This window comes from Plectrocnemia conspersa, unplaced genomic scaffold (assembly GCF_051122295.1).
Source record: "Plectrocnemia conspersa isolate PC_06_02 unplaced genomic scaffold, ASM5112229v1 ptg000014l, whole genome shotgun sequence".
Taxonomy (NCBI): Eukaryota; Metazoa; Arthropoda; class Insecta; order Trichoptera; family Polycentropodidae; genus Plectrocnemia; species Plectrocnemia conspersa.
The window spans coordinates 30,554,998-30,575,725 of NW_028277178.1; the positions used below are offsets into that span (position 1 = coordinate 30,554,998).

General features: G+C 31.4%; 2 protein-coding genes across 8 annotated transcripts in view; both read right to left on the minus strand.

Annotated features, from left to right (window-relative positions):
* Positions 1-9,936, minus strand: part of chp (leucine rich repeat containing G protein-coupled receptor chaoptin) — a 29,466-nt gene extending 19,530 nt beyond the window's left edge. For 3 of the 7 annotated variants that reach the window (XM_088203118.1, XM_088203117.1, XM_088203112.1), the window contains exons 1-4: positions 9,648-9,936; positions 7,147-7,242; positions 6,672-6,870; positions 6,426-6,596 (exon numbers count right to left, since the gene is read on the minus strand). The gene's annotated coding sequence lies outside the window, so the exon portion shown is untranslated. Of the gene's footprint in view, positions 1-2,333; positions 2,464-6,425; positions 6,597-6,671; positions 6,871-6,954; positions 7,091-7,146; positions 7,243-9,647 lie in introns of those variants that run through there. The other 4 variants (XM_088203113.1, XM_088203115.1, XM_088203114.1 and 1 more) reach the window with 4 other exon arrangements.
* A 4,589-nt stretch (positions 9,937-14,525) lies between these two features.
* Positions 14,526-19,016, minus strand: Zwilch (zwilch kinetochore protein). Its single transcript, XM_088203127.1, has 14 exons — positions 18,796-19,016; positions 18,664-18,727; positions 18,458-18,593; positions 18,231-18,390; positions 18,084-18,164; positions 17,856-18,020; positions 17,640-17,782; positions 16,154-16,374; positions 15,994-16,073; positions 15,698-15,924; positions 15,262-15,635; positions 15,045-15,192; positions 14,820-14,971; positions 14,526-14,743 (listed from the first exon to the last, which is right to left on the minus strand). The coding sequence occupies exons 1-14, from the start codon at positions 18,916-18,918 to the stop codon at positions 14,670-14,672; spliced, it is 2,148 nt and encodes a 715-aa protein (XP_088059253.1). The 5' UTR covers positions 18,919-19,016; the 3' UTR covers positions 14,526-14,669.
* Between the last annotated feature and the right edge of the window lie 1,712 nt (positions 19,017-20,728).

The window sequence follows — 20,728 nt, forward strand, 5'->3', positions numbered from 1 at the left end:
ATATTATAGCAAGAGTTCTTTAAAACAAATTAACAACTCGTTTGTCACTAAAGAAAACATTAAAAAATATGTAATTCTAATATCAAGAAAAAAGAGGTAGAGGCAAAATCATCTCAATTTAACACTCAGGAATAAAAACATTCCAGACAACTCCAACATATGCATGTGTCATTTAGTATTGTAAAGATATTGTAATATATTTTGCATTTAATCTATCAACATATTTACAAGCTTATTACGGTTTTATAAAAGTATTTTTAATTAACTATTATATAATATCTATAGCCTTTCAATCCATATTTGCCAAATTCAATAGCAAAAAAATGACATAATAATGTCACCTTGCTCTTGCCATTCAGATAGCTATGTCATAAAAACCTCATATATCTAATATATCAAGTACATATTCCTCAAAACAAATTGAAATCTCCATTTTCATTAAAACAAACCTTGCAAAATATGTAATTCCAACACTCTAGACAAGCTTTCTAGACAACTTCATATAATAGTTATGTTTTCATTTTATTTTGCAAAGAAACATTAGTAAATTATGCATTTATCGATGACTTAAAAATTTGTTCATAGCTTTGTATTGTATAATATAGTATTATATGGCCTTAAGTGATTTTTTGGCAAATTTATTTTCAGTTGAGAACGACTAAATAATGAAAATCTCACATATCAAAGATAGTAACACTAATTAAAAGTTGACAACTTTATTGTAACAATTAAAATATTGAAGGGATAGCTGCAAAAACGTATCTATTCAACAGTTTCCAGACCATTTAATTTAATTTCTATTTTTTATTAAATTTTGTGAAGAATTATTTATTCATATTTTATGTAATCTAGTCCTACAAAAGATATTTATATTTCAAAAATGTATTTTTTCTAAATAATTGTAAGTTGTCTAACTCTACTTTCGAATGAAAATTACTTAAAGTTGTTCTTAAAATTCTGAATATAAATAAAGTATTTTTAAAAAATAAAATATACATTTTTAATGAAATAAAGACTATAAAACATTAAATTCCGTTAGTTGTATGACAAATTTTGATCATTGTATGTGTTTTATTTATATTTTATATATTTATCTGGACTTTTAAAGCCTTTTTCATAGGCTTTGGCAAAACAATTGATATGAAAAATATACAAGAATTTTTTAATATTAAAATATATTTTTTAGGAAAAAATTTAAATTTAAAATAGAATATCAATCGCAATATTATTAACTGAAGTTATAATTTAAAATAATAAGCTACTGATAATCTAAGCAACAATACACAATTAAAAAATGTTTTAAATAATATTGCTGATTAATGCATTATTCTATTTGTATATACCGTTTTTGTGTGATAAAAATATTGCTCCTGTCTTAATTTAAAACTGCATTAAAAACACAAACTTCAGTCACTTGAATTATATACAACCATTACTTTATATACAACTATTAAATATGTAGGTGGAAGGTGAGTTCAATATATTTTGACTTGATACATTCAATAAATGCTGTAGACCTTGATCAATATGTATTAATTTTATTTTATTATAACATATAATTTGATTGTAGCACATAATTCATTTTTATTTAATTACTAAAAAATTATTTACTTTTAAATATAAGCAGTCAAAATATTTTCAATATACTTAATGAATTATTTCTGAGGCTCAACAAAGATACAATTTTCTATTGTATTTTAAAAAAGTACCAGTTTAAAAAATAATATTTCTAAAAATATTTCATCACTAAAATAGCAAACAGGAATACACTTAAGACCATTGATTTACGATAATCAAGAATTTAGTTGTGGAATAGCTAGTCTTAGCTAAATATGAATTAATAAGTCCTTGCACTATATAATATATATAATTGCACAATAAGATGTAATATATGTGACCGATACGTTACCTTCTATCGCTCGTAATACATTATTTCGCTGAAAGCGAATACTTCCATATTGTGTTAAAATGTATGGAGCTTTAAGGCTTCATTAATGGGATTAAATGTCGTATACAGCCATTGCTATGGCTTAACGAGTATTTTGTATTACATACGCGTAAATTGAATACCAAGAAAGAGATAATTTAACATACATATGTTATTATTGATCACCGAATGGAGTTATTAGAATTGGGGCGTAACTAGAAATAATGAAGGCCGAGTCGGAAAATGATCGATCGCACAATGCAGTTTTCGCGTATGCGGAAAATCCGGGAAATTGTCATAGATTTTCGCGCGTCCTTGACACCTTGACCTGTGTCTATCACAACATGTATAAGGGGTGTATATACCCAGCTGGGATGTAGGAGGGTCCCGGGGGAATACCACATACCCTGGCTGAGATGTGCGCTATTGCGGCGTGTGTCGGCACCGGCTGCGTTGAGACACGAATGACGTAAACAAGCGAGGCGTACCCGGCGGAGCGCACGTCTGACCCGGCGCGGAAGGCCGAGCGAGCTGCCTCTCTCTCTCAAACAACGATCCCGAACCTCTCATCCCCTGGTGGCCAGGGGTAGTCAAACGGAGGCGCGCGTCGGAAAACTTTCACTAGCCATGGGCCATTCATGAAAATGTTACGCTTTGTGCGCGACGAAAATCGATTAAGGAGAAATTTATGTGGGTTCGATAGGTTCAGTATAAATGGCTGAAAATACAAGGAGTAATAAAAAAACAATCTCAGATATATTTAAATTTTAAAGTTCTTTTGCATGCTTAATGGAAAAAAAGATTTCCAAATTTCTACATTAAATAAATTTATTTAGATATTATTTTTTTAATATTAATTCAATATCATGAAAGTAAGTCGTTATTGTAGCAAAATAAAAGTTATTCTATAGATCTTATGACATGATTTTGAATAAAAAAAGTATTTACTATACCCAAAAATACTGACATGACGGCGGCGTAATGCAAAACATTTTTTAGCGGACCTCGACGGGAAGACAACAACCGGCGGTGCCTCGTCCGCCGATCTATCGTATCAAAACATCAAATTCAAAATGTATCTGTATAAAAATTCAATAAACTAATACTGCAGCGACCCAATATGTGTTTATATGCCACTCTTTACCATCCACCCGCCAATATTTTCAACAAAAAATAATATAATCTTTCATAAAAAAATCGAAATTAAGTCATATGTGTTTTTATTTATATTATCGCGGTTCATTTAAAAAAACAATAATTAGAAAACCATCGAACACTTCTATAAAACAATTAGAAAGATTTACAAATCACCGCATGCACCCCTTACCTTCCTACAAACTTAACAAAAGATCTGAAATGACAGAGACATCATTTCAGATTTATCCATGAGGAGTGGGACAAAGGTTGCCAAGTCAGCGGTCGTTTTTTAAATATTTCGATTTCATTAAAATTCATAGTATTTCATTAAGTGACATGCATTTTTCTAGCCAAATTCAAATGACGTCTCTGCACACTAACAAATAAAAATCAATCGTTTGGAATACGCCAGGTCACCGTCAGGGCTTTTACTATTGATACAAAAGCTGTCAAAGGCTACCTAGAGGTAGCTATAACCCAATTTAATTTTTATTATATAATTGCGACTCACTGAGGCCAACCAGTTAGAATAAATTAACTTCTTAACGGTCATGCCCGAATTAATTCGGAAATTTTTATTTTGTGAATTCTCATCCCAAAAATTATCATGAATGAAAATTATATTTGTATGAATATTTTTTACAGGAAGTTTTTGAGTCATTTTAAAAAAAATACTATGACCAGGAAGTGTGAAACATTCATGGGAGTCCCTCATAAGTACAAATGCATTAAAATATTTATAAATAATCAAAAATAATGTAAGTCTCCAATTCGAATCTAAATTAATGCAAATGCTTCCACCTGCACCCCCCCCCCCCCAAATAACGTCCCTGGTTTTAGAAGCAAGGACAAGGTCTAGAATTCCCAAGAGTTTATCTCGATCTTCGAGACCACTTGGAGGCTAATTGACGCAGTACAAATATTTAATTATATAAAAAGCTTTGTACTTATAAAAAAGCACGTACATTGTAAGGTACCGTACAAATATATGGTTCAATAATCCTATATTCCGAATACAGTATTTATTTTTAGCGTTAAAATAAAATGTAAAGCTACTAAGACGTAATCCATTTTCTAGTCTGCTTATTTTTTATGTAACAAGTCGCCTAACGCCTGATAAATATGACAACACTCTACAAATAGGATCAAATGTTTAAGGCAAAATTGAAAAAATATTGCTTTGAATTATAAAATTAATTAAAAAAAGGTCGTGTTTTTCGGGTCAGAATTTATATTAAAAGTTGTAAAATAAATATTACATGTGTAAAATTATATGAAATTGTAAGAATTATCTTAACAGATTGTCAGATATTATTATTATAGATTTATAAATAAAAGCTAGTATTTATACTATATGATCTATATTTTAACCTCAAGGTCAGTTTTATATTGTCAGATGTACAGCATAATAATCAATGTGTTTTAGGGCCATTTTGTTTGGTTGGGCTCGTTTTATTTAACTTTTAAAATTACCAATAAATTTAAATAAATTATATGTATTGCCTAGCGATAAAATATGATTATTTACAGACTTTACGTTGTTTATGCGATTAATTGACGCGGCGGTAAGCTAGCGATTAATTGCTGACGGTGAATTGCAGGTGATAACTTTTGCGGACCCCAATATATATATGTACATATATGGCGTTGAATGTCAACAAAAGAAACCAGCTCATTTTGTGGTATACTTAAAATGTTTAGAATGCAATGTTTTGCATTCTAAACATTTTTTTTTATTAAACTATGACGTTATGTTTAACGTCATAGTTTAATCAAATGTTTAAAATAGTTTCTAATAGGTATATATAATTAGACTGAATGATCGATTAGTTTAAAAATATTTTTGACTGAGATTTACTTTTTATTTCGACACAAAGTTGATTTAAATTTAATTTGTTGCCATTAAAAATAAATAATTGTCTTCATTTTTTGACAAAGAACGGACTAATGTTTTAAATACAAGAAGGATCAAGGAGTAGTTTTTTCTCATTGCCTAACATATTCTAATTTAGAAGATGAATCAATGTTTTCACATATTAAAAAAATATGATTACAGACATTGTGATGAGAAAGAGGATAACAAATATAATTTGATATTTTTAGTAAAGGTCACAGAATGTTTAAAATTCAACGATTGAATCCGATCGATTCCCGAACGTCGTTTGAACAGTTTGAGAAGCGCGACAAAAGAAAACTGGGTTACCGGGAGCGACGAGGCTGCTGGGGACCGGTTCGATGTTAAGCAGTTTTCATTTATTTTTTCAGAGTCCACTGTCAATTTTGGAGCATGCTGTCAAATTTTTGACAGCAGCCGCGAAAATCGCGTGCAAATAATAAGCGAGAAATGTATATGGCGCAGCAGAGCCTCATATAGATTTTTACGAGTTACACAACATTGGGAGTTTTGTTATTTTTGGCCGAATTTTCCCGACGTGACAGACAGTGTGTACTGTATGCATAGTGTGTACCCCTCAATTATGTCATGCCGCACAAATAAACAAAACTCCCCTTCGGGAGTTTCGCGGAAAACTCACCCCCGGCGCCCCAATGGCGCCAACGGGGACTATAAAACATGTCACGGGGCGGCGCGTGGTGAAAATATCATGTATTGTACACATATTTATTTATTGTTTTTTGCCAACTTATTTTCTGCGTTCAATGCTAAATGAATTGAAACTGAACGATATTATTTTGATGTAGAAGACAAAAAAAATTACATCCTAAACTCACACGCGCATTTGCGAGACGAAATTACGTCTCTTTGTTATTATTTATTTTAATAATTTATTTAGTTAATATAGCGAATTGTTTATATAGAATTTAATCAAAACATACATATAAAACATAAAAATAAACATAAATAGAATATAGTTTTTTTTATAATTAAATTTTATTTTTTAATGCACGAAGATGTTTCTTTATTTCATTAAGGAATCCATCTACATTTGTATATATGTACATTATAATTGAACAGATGCAATCAGATTGCTATACTATATTTGCGTTAACACAGTCAGTTCGAGAGATATCCATTTCATCATTATTCATAATTTAGAAAGAGATGACAAGTTTGGGTTTACGCTTCTACTATTAGCTCCGGACAAGTTTCAAGATGGAACTATCACAGAACAAATTTAAACCAAACTTAATAAATTAGTAGCGTGGAATAATACCCCCGTAATTAGAAGAAAGCTACACGGTATTAACTACTGGCGTGAAATGATTAACCTCATCCGAGAAAAAAAAACAGCGTGGAATCAAGTTATCGAAAATCTTAATGAAGAAATCTGAGATATCAAAAGAGAATCAGTTAAAACTTACCTAAATGAACTACCGGCCGAACGTTGCACAAGTTACTCACTTTGGAAAGCTACGAAATCGATCGAACGTCCCATCTTATAAGCACCGCCACGGATATGCAAAGAAAGTGGATCAAAGACAATCATATAGCTGATCTCTACGCAGATTACTTGGCTGAGATTTTCACAGTCAGCTCAGGAGAAGAAAATGAACATCGCTCACTAGTGCTCCACTACAAGACACAAAAATTATAATTTATACAGCCACAGTCAAATAAGTATAAAAAATGATATGATCTGACACCTACCCGAATAAAGTTCCAGACTATCACTGGGTAGGTCTTGAAGGAGCTACCAAGAAAATCTGTAATACAGATCACTAAAACCCTTAACGCAGTATTTCGGCTCATATATGTTCCACAACTGTGGAAGATCGCAGAAGTACTCACAGCATACAGGCCAATATCACTGCTACCAGTGCTCTCCAAATTCTTCGAAAAACTTATTCTATATATAAGAAAAAAATGAAAGTTAATACACAACCATCAATTTGTATTAAGAAAAAAGCATTCAACAATCGAGCAAGTCTACCGAATAATCCGAGACATAGGACAAGCACTAGAAGAAAAGAAAGTCTGCTCGGCTGTCTGGTCTGGCATGACGGACTGAACCACAAAATTCGAAAAGCCCTTCCGTTACTTTACTTCGTTACTTCGTTAGATTGTTACTTTCAAATTAAACAAAAAGACAGATATTTAGAAATTAAGATCAACGCAGACGTACCTCAGGGAAGTGTAATGGGCCCACTCCTCAATGATATACCAGAAGTTTCAACCAACACTACAGGAACATTTGCCGATGACGCGGCAATTTTGGCAACTGGAAGAAACAATGAAGAATCAATCAAAAAAATATATACCTCAATCTCCGAAATTAAAAAATGGACCGCTAATTGGAGAATCAAACTAAATGAGTTAAAATCAATACACGTAGATTTTACCAACAAAAATAAATGATGTGATAGATATTTTGATAACACAAATTAGATAAGGATATGAAAAACAATGAAAATTCATCACATTTTTAATTTTTACCAGGAGAAAAATTTATGTCGGTGAATTCAGAAAATTTGCATAAAGCAGGCTATAATTTTTCCTACAAATATCCTAACGATAATAATTCTAAGTAATTATTATCAGAAATAGTTCGTTTCAAAAATCAGGCAATTTAATTTCAGATCTCAAGACAGCTACAAGTTTAGATATATTAAGAATAATGCTTGAATACAATCTAATACAGTCATATCCGAATTTGGATATTGCATTAGGGATAAATTAAAAATTACCGGTCACTTAAGCCTCTGCTGAAAGAGGCTTCAGTAAATTGAAAATTATAAAAACCTATTTAAGATCGTCCCTTGCTTTGAATATGACAATTTTATCGATTTAGCGTGATTTAACAAAACAGATTGATTTTAATAAAATAATTGCTAAATTTTCTTGAAGACAAGCACGAAAAATAAAACTTTAAAGAGTAAAATACATTATTTTGTAAATTAAATAACTTAAATTTTATGATATTCTAATTGATTTTATGTGACAAGTTCTCGCATATTGCTCCATGGTTTGTCTGTACCACGATATACGGCGCCGTCGCAGTGGGAACGCTCGTTACCGAGCGTTCCCACTGCGACGGCGCCGACACGATTTTATCGCTTTTGACGTGAATTTTTGACTTCTGAGAAGTGATTATTGTTTTTGCGCCCTCCTATTGACCAAAATTCGATTTTAATATACTTTGACCAATACTCTCATAACAAAATTCCGTAATAATATAATAGCTATCATATTTTATATATCAACAGTGAAATATCGTAGTACAGACAAACTATGGAGCAATATGCGAGAACTTGTAGCGAGCGTCTGTACTTCTTCTTGTGGTTATTTTCCCCTGAGAGTTGAGTTAGCTTATTTTGTATTTTGGACTTGACCTAATGAAAGTTCTAAAACTGTAATTAGTTTTAAAATTTTAATTTAGGTTGGGTTAATTCGCGTAGATTAGATTTAGTTTCACTAGCACCTATCAGTTAAATTATACTTTCGCTAGTAGAAATATATATCTACTGGTGAACATGTATTTGGACTCTAGTGAAAATATAACTTCACCGAAAAACACACATTCACTGTAACATTTATACATAGCATGTAAATAAATACGTATGGAAAAGTTGAAATCATATAATTTTACTAGCACATGCCAGATAAATTATATTTTCACTTGTAAAATCATAAAATTATCTACTGGATAAAAAATGTGTTCCGATATGATTTCATTGAAATGACTTATTTCAAAACATATTCAAGGGATCGATTCTTTTATTTTTAATTTGTTAATGGGATAGTCCGAAAATTTCTGGATTAGAATCAAAGACGTCATATCAGCTTTTTTCATTGGACATATTTTTAATATTCTGATTTAATAAAAATTCATAGTAATTCATTAAATGACATGCATTTTTCTGGCCAAATCTAAGGGGGGGGGGGGCAAATGAACCCACTTGCCTCTCCTTAATGACAAACATCGGCAAACGTCAATAATTCAGTGTATTATATCCCAACACTTATAGAAAATCGCATTAGGATATAAATACAAATATAATCTTTACTCTCATTGTAAATATTACTTGTATAGATTCCTCTGAACTAAGAAGTATTTCAGACTATAGTGCCATGTTCATGGACGCTATGAAATAACATATTAGAGTGAAACGCGCTCCGTATAACGAAACCGAGCGTCTTCGACGTCAACTTTAGCGGCGTGCTTACTAAATCTCGATGGAAGTATTTTCATAGCTAAAACACTTCCGCCTAAGCTAATGGACTTTCAACAAGATGCAATAGAATAGTCAAGTACAGTGTTTTTCGTTGCATATAATGCAATGGTAGATTAAAAAGAGTTGCAAGTATACATCAAGAATTTCATCGAAAAAACAAACCATAAAATATTAATTTACATAGTCAATAACCTCAATATGAGTGAGACATGTTTAGGTCAAATCAAATCAACCCAATACAAACATGATAAATTAAATAATAATATTTGCCAGTAAATATAATAAATAATACTCTATTATCTCAATATATATAAATATATTCTAATCAATAACTTTTTATATTTGCATTACGATTCAGCGTAAATACATATATACTACACATATTTACAAAATCGTAACACCACTGTTCAATAACATGAAAGGACATAGGGGAAGGACCTTTGGTACTTACCCGGTTTGTTTTGACGGCGTTGCAATTTTCTGGCGAAGTTTGCTCCAAAACCGATCTGAGGAAGCACTAAACGATTTTGTTTTTTTCGACTGCTTGTGCCTACGACCAGAAAAGCCGACTATTATTTCCTAATACGATGATCCAATTTCACGTATGCGATTCCTTGACTCATAATCGGGTTTTGTTACCTTCGCTTCTTCGCGTCGAGTTGCGAAGGAAGCCTTACAAAATTACGTACTAGCATAATATGTAGGTAAGTCAATAAGACATCCGTCCACTTTCGGTTTTGTTTTAAAGTAGGTAAATATATACATACTATTGTAATTGTATTATTCTACTAACTTTCTGACCCGACTTCGCCGATGTTTTGTCCCTAGTTATATCTTTTAACATGTTTATTGTTAAATTATTTTCATCTACAAGCATATTTTTTTCTGACATTAGGAGAAAAGCATTCATCCTATAAGGCAGTTTTTGTCGCACTGTACGATTGCCCTTGTGAATTATTTACTGCCATGGCGAAGGCTAGATAAATTCTGGGTACTATGTATAATGTGCCTTTATCACGTGATAGTCTCAATCAGATATATACACTTATACAGCGTTTCTTTACATCCATAGAATGCTTTATTTGGTATAGTCTTTATCTACTATATGGTCGCAAAATGTTGTGATTTCAATGACATCTTTATCAGTTGGATAGGAAAAAGTCGCATGACATCATATCTGGTTAAAATGGTGGCTGAAGCATCTCCATAGTCTAATTTTTGACCAAAAATTTACGAGACGCATCATCGTAATGCAAAATTCCAAAGTTGCTTGCTCGCAATTCAGCCGTTTTCTTCGAAGTACTTTACACAAACAGCATGATAATACTTCTTATTAAATAATTACTACCAAGTCGTACGACCTGGTAATAAAAATTCGTGGTAGACTAAACCGTTATCATTAAAAAAAACAGTAAGGAGAGTCACAAATATGATTGAACTTGGCGTGCTTTTTTTAGTCTTGGGAACTTCAATAAAAACAATTGTACCTTTCCTTCGATGTCACTCGCATTATTAGTCACTTATTATGACGCGTTGGAACAAATCGGCGTCTTCAGCGATTTCACGCCTAATATGTATTAGTGATAAGCATAATGTCTATATTTTTTCCTATTTTTACCAGTGGTTAACGAGCTAGGCCGTCCATCTTTATTGTAATCTTCGACGTCTTACGGGTCTCCTGTAAACGTTTTACTAATCAAAACACTTCGTTTGGACATAGAATCTTTAATAAAAGTATTCTATGGATTGAGCCATAAGTTTTTTCACTTTTTAAATGGCTTTTGAGCGGGAATTTGATTCTTGGAAATTTATTTGCAATGAATCGCTTTACGGGGGAACAGTGTATACTGATAATTCACAATCATACTTTCAATCAAGACAAAAAAGGATCTCCATCCATTTTTGTTCTAAATCCACAACCTGTTCCAATTTTATAAATAAAAAGGATATAAAATAAAATATACATATTGTAAATAAATATTAAGAAAAATACATTATACTATATATTTCACTACTCATTATTTGCAACATAACGACAATAAACGCACATGAAATTAATAAATTACATTATAAATGATAGTGTAAGATGTAATCAAGACCATAAAAAATATGTAAGACATACCTTTGAAACAGTAAACGAAGAATATTTTAGCAAAGTAGCGGAATATCACGAGCGTCGCTTTCCCAATTTTAACTGTCAAAACAGGCTGAACTTTTAGGTTATACATTGTTTATGACACGCCGTGCGGTTGATGGATGATTAATATTTGAATGATCATGAATTTGCACACACTTTATGTCCTTTGATACAAAGTTGTACGCCGTACAAGTGTGATGCATATATGCATCACCATGCACGGTAAGGCTAACTCCTTCCCGCTCATAAACTCATCTCTAAAAGCACATTTTTCTAGAAAATTATCTTGGCTAATTTTTGTTAAAAAATATTTTTTTTAGGAACATTAATAATTGTTCTACAATGGCTGCAATTTTTATACTGCTGCATAGGAAAGGCTGGGTCCGTGCCAGATATTTTTGAGTAATATAAGTAAACTCAACTAAAAAGAAAGTAATTTCGGAAATTCGGTGAAACCGGGAGAATCCCGATAAAACCGGAACCGATGTTGTGAACCTTGGACGTATGATAAACCTATTTTTAAGACATAATTTTCCCAATTGTGTTCTGTCAGTGAAATAAACATTCACTATCATATGACCTGTATTTTTTTATTGAATTTTCTGAGGTGATCAGACGCCCTTGAGAAGTATTATCATCCTCAAAAATTTGACTTACTTTTGTCCTTTGTCCTCTTCGAATAAACATGTCCGAGATAATTATTTTGGTTCCCGCAGCAAATTTCCGAAATGACCTTATTATTTTAGTGTCTTACTTTGATATTATCAAAATTTGGTCACCGTAAATTTTCTAAAGTGAAAAACTTATGGCCCACCTGTACAACATTTATACCTCTATACTGCATTTTGTTCCATTTTTGACAACTACTTTAATGTTAATGTAATTTTTAAATAAAAAAAATCGCTGAGCTTGACAAAATGCGTCGTCATAGCTGTCAAACACAAACTACGAGCTCAATATGACTGATAATTGACACGCACATCACATACAGTGGTACCATTGTCAGAACATTATTACATATATAACTCAAGAATAATCGATTGATATTAGATCAGATAATTCACTTTGGAATCTTATGAAAAAAATCTTGAATTAATTTGAACAAAGCGGAAACAAAAGGCATTTTAAACAGAGAAATTTAGAACAAACCCTGCAAATTAACATTGAAAACATTATACAAAATATTTAGAAATATGCAATTAATCACTCCATTATAAATATATTGGTTTTTTAAGCTGCAGAAGCAATAAATTTATTTTGCATTTTAAAATCACTTCCTGGTCATATTACTTTTTTTAAATAATTCAAAATCTTCTTGAACGGACCCACCCTTTCCTATGCAAATCCGCAAATTTTATTTTGAACAAAAAAATGCTTCATAAATTTCTCGAGAAATCTGCTGATATTTTAAGATGAGAATTCACACAATACAAATTTCCGAGTTAGCTCGGGCATGACCATGAATGGATTAAATAATTAACATTAGTTTGAGAAACACTTTTAATTAATCGAGTAAAATTAACGTGCTGCAACTGACACCATCACTTAAATCGAAAAATATATTTCATTAACTTTTATATTAATTGCCGCAGGTTTTGCCATTTTAAGATACTTAAATAATTATTCGTATTTTTGGAAAGCTGTAACATTGCGACACAAGATTGAACATGAGAATTGCCACACAACATTGATCATAAGATTGAGCATTAAAAATACGTACATGATCATCTGAAATATACATATAACTGGGAAAAAACCGCAAGTGATGCTAAATTTTGTATCTGGCATAGAGGATGACTCAATACAATTAAATAATTCATTATCAGCGCGATAGACCAGTGGTATTAGTCAGTGGCAAATACCCAAAAGACCTGGGTTCGAATCCCATAGGAACTTTATTGCCTTTCAATTTCTATCGTAGCTGAGATATCGCAATTAGTTATTACTACACAATTTTAATTTTGATTGATAGGCACAGTTCAGGTTTTCCTACATTTTCCTAATCTCACAGATGCATTATTAAATAAAAGTTATGCATAGTTACATCTATTAATTGTAATCTATAATAATAGCTTATAATCATAAAAATGTATGTAGCTCATTTTTTTACTTGTAGGGTTGATTGTATTTACCTTTTTACAACGAAAGACTTTGAACAAAAAAAATATTTATGCTATTCAAAAAGTTAAATCGTTAGGGAAAAGTATTTCGGTTAAACACTACTAAATGATTTTTAAACAAACTTCGAAACAATGTCTGTTCATGAACCGTATATTTTTGCTTACAAACTGGATACTCAGGAAGTACGTTATGTGCACAAAGGATATCTATTTAGGGAGACATGTGATACTCCCCCTATTCACACTACGGTGTCAGATTATAAAACGTAATGAGAAAGGGTATGATACAATGGCAAAACTGCATGTACTACTAATTTATTTATCCCTTTTTAGTGTGAATGTCGATTCAATCTATACACATTGCATTTTAATGACAAATTACAGTACGTGAGCACCTACAAGTTATTATAGTGAGAGTAAATGAGGCGTTACCATAATACATTTTTAAAACAACCACAGTGTATATCATATATGTATATATAAGAGCGCCACATATTTAACAAAATTATTATTATGACTTGAAAATTAGGATTGAGAAAATAATATTTTTTTAATATTTAAAAAGTATTGTAAATACCTATTTATTATACTAAATAAAAAATTATTAATAGTTTATGACTAAATATACATAATATATGAGTGGAAGATTTCTTAAAAAAATATGTTAGTATTTCACATATGCAAAAATCTACTAAAACTATTTTTTTATATTAGGTTGTAACAACTTAAAATTTAATGTTTGTTTTTCAAAATTTTAATTTGATTAGGCAAGTTATAATGAATGGAAATTATCATTTATAAGTACATGTAATTCAATTAGATCCAATTGTAAAAGCCCACATAATCTTACATGTTGTTGAATATATATACATCATATACAATTTCAATATCATTCATTATATTTCGTAGAACATACTTGAATACTAAATACATACTTTAATCACAGTAAATATAATATTAAAAATGGATAAATTCTTATACTTAATTATTTCTCTAATATTATTTATTATTAGTTAAAATAAAATATCAAATTCTAATATACTATATCTATGATTAACGTCATTAGTTACAGTGAGTGGTGATCTCTCCGATAAATTAACCGATGATTCAAAGGTCAGAGTTGCAACACTCTTCCTGTTATGATCTTTAATTGTGCACATTACCTTATTCAAAGTATTCATGATCACAATGAAAAACAAACCAGGGGTACTCAATTTTATAGAGAGTTATTTATATACGTGTATTTTGAGGCGTAATACAGAACATCGTTATCTTCGGCGACGTTTGCATCTAAAAATAAAATAAGATATAACGAGATCGCATCAATCTTCACTATAATTATATTCTAAAACTAGTCATTAGTTACCAGGTAACGAGAAAACACTGGGCGGAAATAATGGTTGCTGACTATACACAAATGTCGATTTGATGGTTTGATATACATGAGGAGGCTCGCCTTTCACCAAATCTTCGTAACAGTCGCTTTTGAGTGTCACTCGATACATTGTCGCATGTTTGCTTAAAAATAATTCAATTATTATTTTGCTTAGTACATATTCTATATTTTTTATTATGCTCTTTATTTACTTACAATTGCAAATGGTCTTTAACAATCTTATAAGGTACGGGTAAATTGAAAATTTGGACCGGCTCATTACTCAATTGATCAACGGTTTTAATCGGTGAGTTGTCAGCAGTGTAATGGTCCAGGAGTTGAGCGATGATCGGTTTAAGAGTATCTACAAGAAATAATGATTTATTATAACTATTATTTAAGTTGTATTCGATAAATTTATATTTATACATACTGAAATCACAATTCAACGATAACTGCGATCTGTAGATGTGCTCCATGCATATTTGCAACTGAGCAAGACGCGTCAGTTTAAACTTCCATTCCTTCGACGTCAATTCAATATCCACATCATCTGATATCAACGGTTGATCTTTTATGGGCAATCGTCTCTCAGTTTTTATCTCAATGTTGTGCTTTTTCAGCGAAGCGAAATTATCTAGCGTTAAATCCGCTAAATTTTCACAGACCGCAGGTTCTGCTTCGTGAACAAAAGTACTGTCCATCAAGTTAAACTTTGTGTCGAAAGGATTGACTGTGACGTCGCCGGAACCGAGCGTCATATCAAGAACGGTCTGATTGAGTACTTCTTCGTTGATTTCCGACACTCTGAAACATATTTAAATTATTACAAATAACGTTTAATAAGCGTTTATATTAAAATACAGTACTTGTTTTGAAGTCTTAATCTATCGTTGAATCCGAGAGCATTGTCGACGAGTGAAAAGATATTTGTATACTCCCAACAAGTTTTAGCAATACCCAACTGGGCGATTACGTTCAAGGCTCTCATCGGATTGGTATGGAATGTAGATAAAGATTTTATCGCTTGCTGTGATAGTCCTCTAGACAATTTTTTTACAAGACTCCCAATATAACTTGTGTTTCCAGGATCGATCTATAAAGTATAATGTAAAAATAAATATCATATCAATAAATTCATATCAATCAAAAAAATTAAACTCACAAAAGGTCTTAAATTTCTTTTATAAATTTCTTTTAGAGCGTACACCAACAAATTAATTAAATCGTCTACCATGTTACATTCTGTAAAAAAAAGATGGTATAAAAGTAATAATGAATGTATATATATGTATATTATATTGTTTATTGATTTGAATAATCACCTTTGAGTATATCCCAGAGTTTATAAGTAAAATCGTTGGACGAGCCTGTGCTTGAATATTGCTTAAAAACTTGCTGTAAATTTGTACAGTCATCCGATATACAAATACAACCTCCTTTAGGACCATGCGGTAAAACACTATAGTTTTCAATTTCATTTAAGAGTTCGCGTAATTTATACTCCAGCGATTTCTGAGTATGAGTTATGATTGAATTAAAGGGTCTAAAAAATACAATTTTTTTTATAATTTTTTAAGCACATAAGAAATTGAAAAAAAAATATAATTTTTGAGATTTCCATTGGAAATGGTAAATATTTTTATGTTGAAAAGAGTCTATATAGTTATATCTCGTATATAAATTTCGGGTATGAATTATTTGCGCTATAAATGATACTTTGCACTATAAATTTAATAGTTTCTATTATAAATTTAATACTTTCCGCTTGAATACTTTGCAATATAAATTATATATTGTGCACTATAAATGTAAAACTTTGTGCCATAAAAATAGACTCCACGTACAGCGTGCAGTCCAGGAATGGCAATTTACCTTTTTCCAGGGGAAGAGGGGGGGAGCAAAGATTAGTCAGTCTGTGGTCGTTTTTTTAATATTTCAAATTAATTAAGATTCTTAGTATTACATTTAATAACATGCATTTTTCTACGCAAACTCAGGGGAGGGGGGAGGAAAATGCCTCCATCTGCTCCCCTCCCCCCAAATGACATCCCTGGTCATAAAGAATATACAATTTAATATTTCTTATCGCTCGTTACCGAACGCTCGGTAACGAGCGTTCTCACTGCGACTGCAATGGCACGATTTTATTGCTTTTGACATGGATTTTTGACTTCTGAGAAGAGATAATTGTTTTTTGCGCTCTCCTATTGGTCAAAATTCGGTTTAGTTATGCTTCATTCGATTCTCACTTATAAGTCGTAATATTGCTATAAAAGACACTAGATAACCGAGAGTTCATATTGCGACAGCGCAGTTTTAGTGCTTTTGACGTGAATTTTTTTCTGAGAAGTGATAATTGTTTATACACTCTCTTATTGGTCAAAATTCTATTTATATACGCTTCATTCGATTTTAACTTATTGTAAGTCGTAATATTGCTATACAAATATACTAGATAATACTAGATAACCGAGCATTTCCATTGCGACAGCACAATTTTATTGCTTTTAATGTTAATTTTTGGCTTTTGAGAAGTGATAGTTGTTTATCCGCTCTCCTAGTGGTCAAAATTCGGTTTTGATATGCTTCATTCGATTCTCACATATTGTAAGTTGTTTCATTGAAACGCCTTTAACATTAATAACGAGATATTTGTGATTAGAATAAATTACACACTAATAGAGATAATTTTTTTTATATAGTTAATATAAAAATCGTGGCACAAAAAAATTGTGGCGCTTTTTTATCAATGGAAAAAGAGGGCCTCCAAAATTATATTGCATATTGAATAATAATAAATGTACGTACTTCAATGATATTTCAGCAGTATTATTCGGCGTCAAAATATTGGTAAGGCTCAAGAGTGCATTTCTAATTCCCTGTATGGCACATACAGATTTCCACAACGGAGTACACTCACTTAACTCGTGTCCGATTATAATCTCTTGAACCTATAATTAAAATAAATATTAGAAAATAAACTACATCAATATATTAACAAAAATATTATATAATAACAAATACCAATTTAACGTCTGTTTCATGAGCTGGAACTTGAAGCGATGGTTTGGTCCATTCGCATTCCAATTGAGTCATGCCATTATGAAACTTGCTAAAATCTTCGTTGTTTAGGAGCTTTGTTCGTTTACCGGAAACTCTAAAGATTCCTTCGACAATGCACGTCATGGACTAAAATTTATTAAGATGTTTTAGTATCGCCCATTATTTTCGTTAATAATTTATTTACAATACTTGTTCCGGTGAGCAACTGTAGGTGTTCCAATGTTCTTGTTTCATTTTATCTATAGATAAGTTGGAAACAGGTATGATATCCTATAATTTAATATATTTGTGATATTAACAAAAATGATTTTTATAATGATATTAATTGTTAATTACCATAAATGTAACAATCCCACGTGCAAAATATTCCTTAAACGATAGGGCGGCTAATAGTACCGTCTTGTTTTTATCTTGAGCATCACAAACGACCCAAAGAGGCAAACAATCATCAGGCGGCAAGGAAAATATTTTAGAATTATAAAAATTCACAATGTTTCTTTACATAAAATAAAATAAAATTAATCATTTTCTACATAAAAGAAGTTTTAACAAATCTACGCTACCTGCATTCTTCTAGTGATAAAGGTTCATGGACGTTTTCATCTTGTGTCCAATGAGTCGATATGTCGATCAAAAGTGTGTCTTCCAATCTATCGTACCCCAAATCCAGTTTGAGCGGAGACCCCGTTAGCTCAAATTCTAAGGCAAAAAAAGTAAGGTCAAAGGTGTCAAATCGATGTGCGATTTAATAAATATTTTTAATAATTACCTGATATGAGAGTAGTTTGATCGCGTTTTCTAGGAGTAGTCGACGTCATAGAATATGAATTGGCCTATCAATTGTTTATATTATATTAAACAAAGAGTAAAAATGTATTGCTTGTAAATGAGATTTACTCACCTTGCTATAAGCGAGAATGATACTTTGATCAGCCTTCAAATGACAGCGAACATAACTTGGCGCTTCTTGCTGGACGACGCTAATATTTGGGAAACTTTCACGTAGAAGCTTCAACAAATCCATTATGATAATATAACAATATTTGCAGTCGATAACGGAAAAACGGAAAACGTTAAATTCAAACAAACGTCAAACGGCTATGATGGCCCTAGCGCGATAAAATTCGTGCACGTCATTTGGGAATAACACAATTAAAATCGGCCTTTTGGGTATCGAAATTAAAATCGGAATAGGACACTTTTTTGCCTAATTTATTACTAGTTTTGTATTGGCTGTACACAAATTCATTTTGTTAAGTAACAAAATATAAAGACATTTTTAAAACGTCAAACGAAAAAATATATTGCTTTGAAAAATATATAATATTATGAAAATTCCAACAAAAATTAATTTCTCATCCTAGCATATCAAACAAGAAAATATTAATCTGCGCCACCTTTTTTGTTTAAAAACTAATGATTATTTAGTGTTTAGTGTGATTTTTTTGCCTTAAACAAATCAGTTAAAAGTTCAAACTGGAGAGTTGATATTGTAGGGGACCTATTTATATAAATATATAAATTTATTTGGGTTTTATTATGGCCAAAACTTGACGGCATTTTAGTAACACTAACGTGACGGGGACACATTCTCTTGGCGACTTTGACGAGCTCGCACTTGGTGGCACTCTGGCAGCACTGACATGTCGGGGGCACTTTCTTTGTGTGTACTTTGATGAATAGACAACAGCGGTGTTGCCTCGCCTACCGTTTACTTTCATAAATAACATGTAAACCAGACTATATCAAAATAAAATAATACTGCAGCGGCTCAATCAGTATCTAATTGCCATCTGCCACCATTCGTCCGCCAAAGTCCCATCACTAGTAAATATATTAATCGAAAAAGTTCTTACTATACCTTTATAAAAGGATATTTGGTTATTATCCGTTCTTATTCCCAGCGCCTTTCTTTTAGGAGTATAAATACATAAATATATGGTCTCAACAGTATAAAAAGCACAAAATTCATAGCATAAAAAATACTAATTTGAAATAAAAAAGACATAACATTTAACATAATTATAATAAATTAATTTAATATTTTAAATCAAGGCTGTCTTAGCACGCAGCCCGCAAAGCGATTCTTTACTTTATTTGGTGCCCCATGCAAAAACTAGATTTGTGCCCCCCGCCCTTAATAATACTTTAATAACTCATTTCATTCGCGCAAAAATCAAATAGCTGAAGACAGCTTTAGAAAAATGTAATGGCAATATTCACATCTCCTTGGATTTTACACTACTTAATTTCTAGTCTTCGGCTGCTGAGCGCGCCGAAAATTGTTAATAGAAAGAAAAATCCGTACGTCAGTGTTACCAGAGTGACGCCAAGTTTTGGCCATTACAAAATATAAATTAATACATATAAATCGCCCCCCTACACCATTATTTATAAATACACTTTAGCGACGGGATGGTGACGGGTGGCAATTAGACAAAGATTGAGACGCTGCAGTTTAATTGAACTATATAAAACGTAACATGGTGTTTAAACTTTGGAACGGGGCAGGAGCCCGCGATGGTCCGATAGTTGCCAGGCGAGATAAAAACCGTCACGCCAGTGCTATCAAAGTGCCGCCAAGTTTTGGCCTTAATAAACCTTAATGAAAGTATAAAGATAAATATAAATAGGTGTAGGCTTCCTACAAAACAATTTACTTAATCTTAAAGTAAATTAACCAGTGTAAATGTAAATTGTTATTATACTCACGGTGGGTCATTTATTTTAAGGTAATTTATTTATAAATAATGTATATTAATTTATTATGTATTTTAATGTATGTTAATTTATTAGAAATAATGTATTTTATAATTATATTAAAACATTGATTA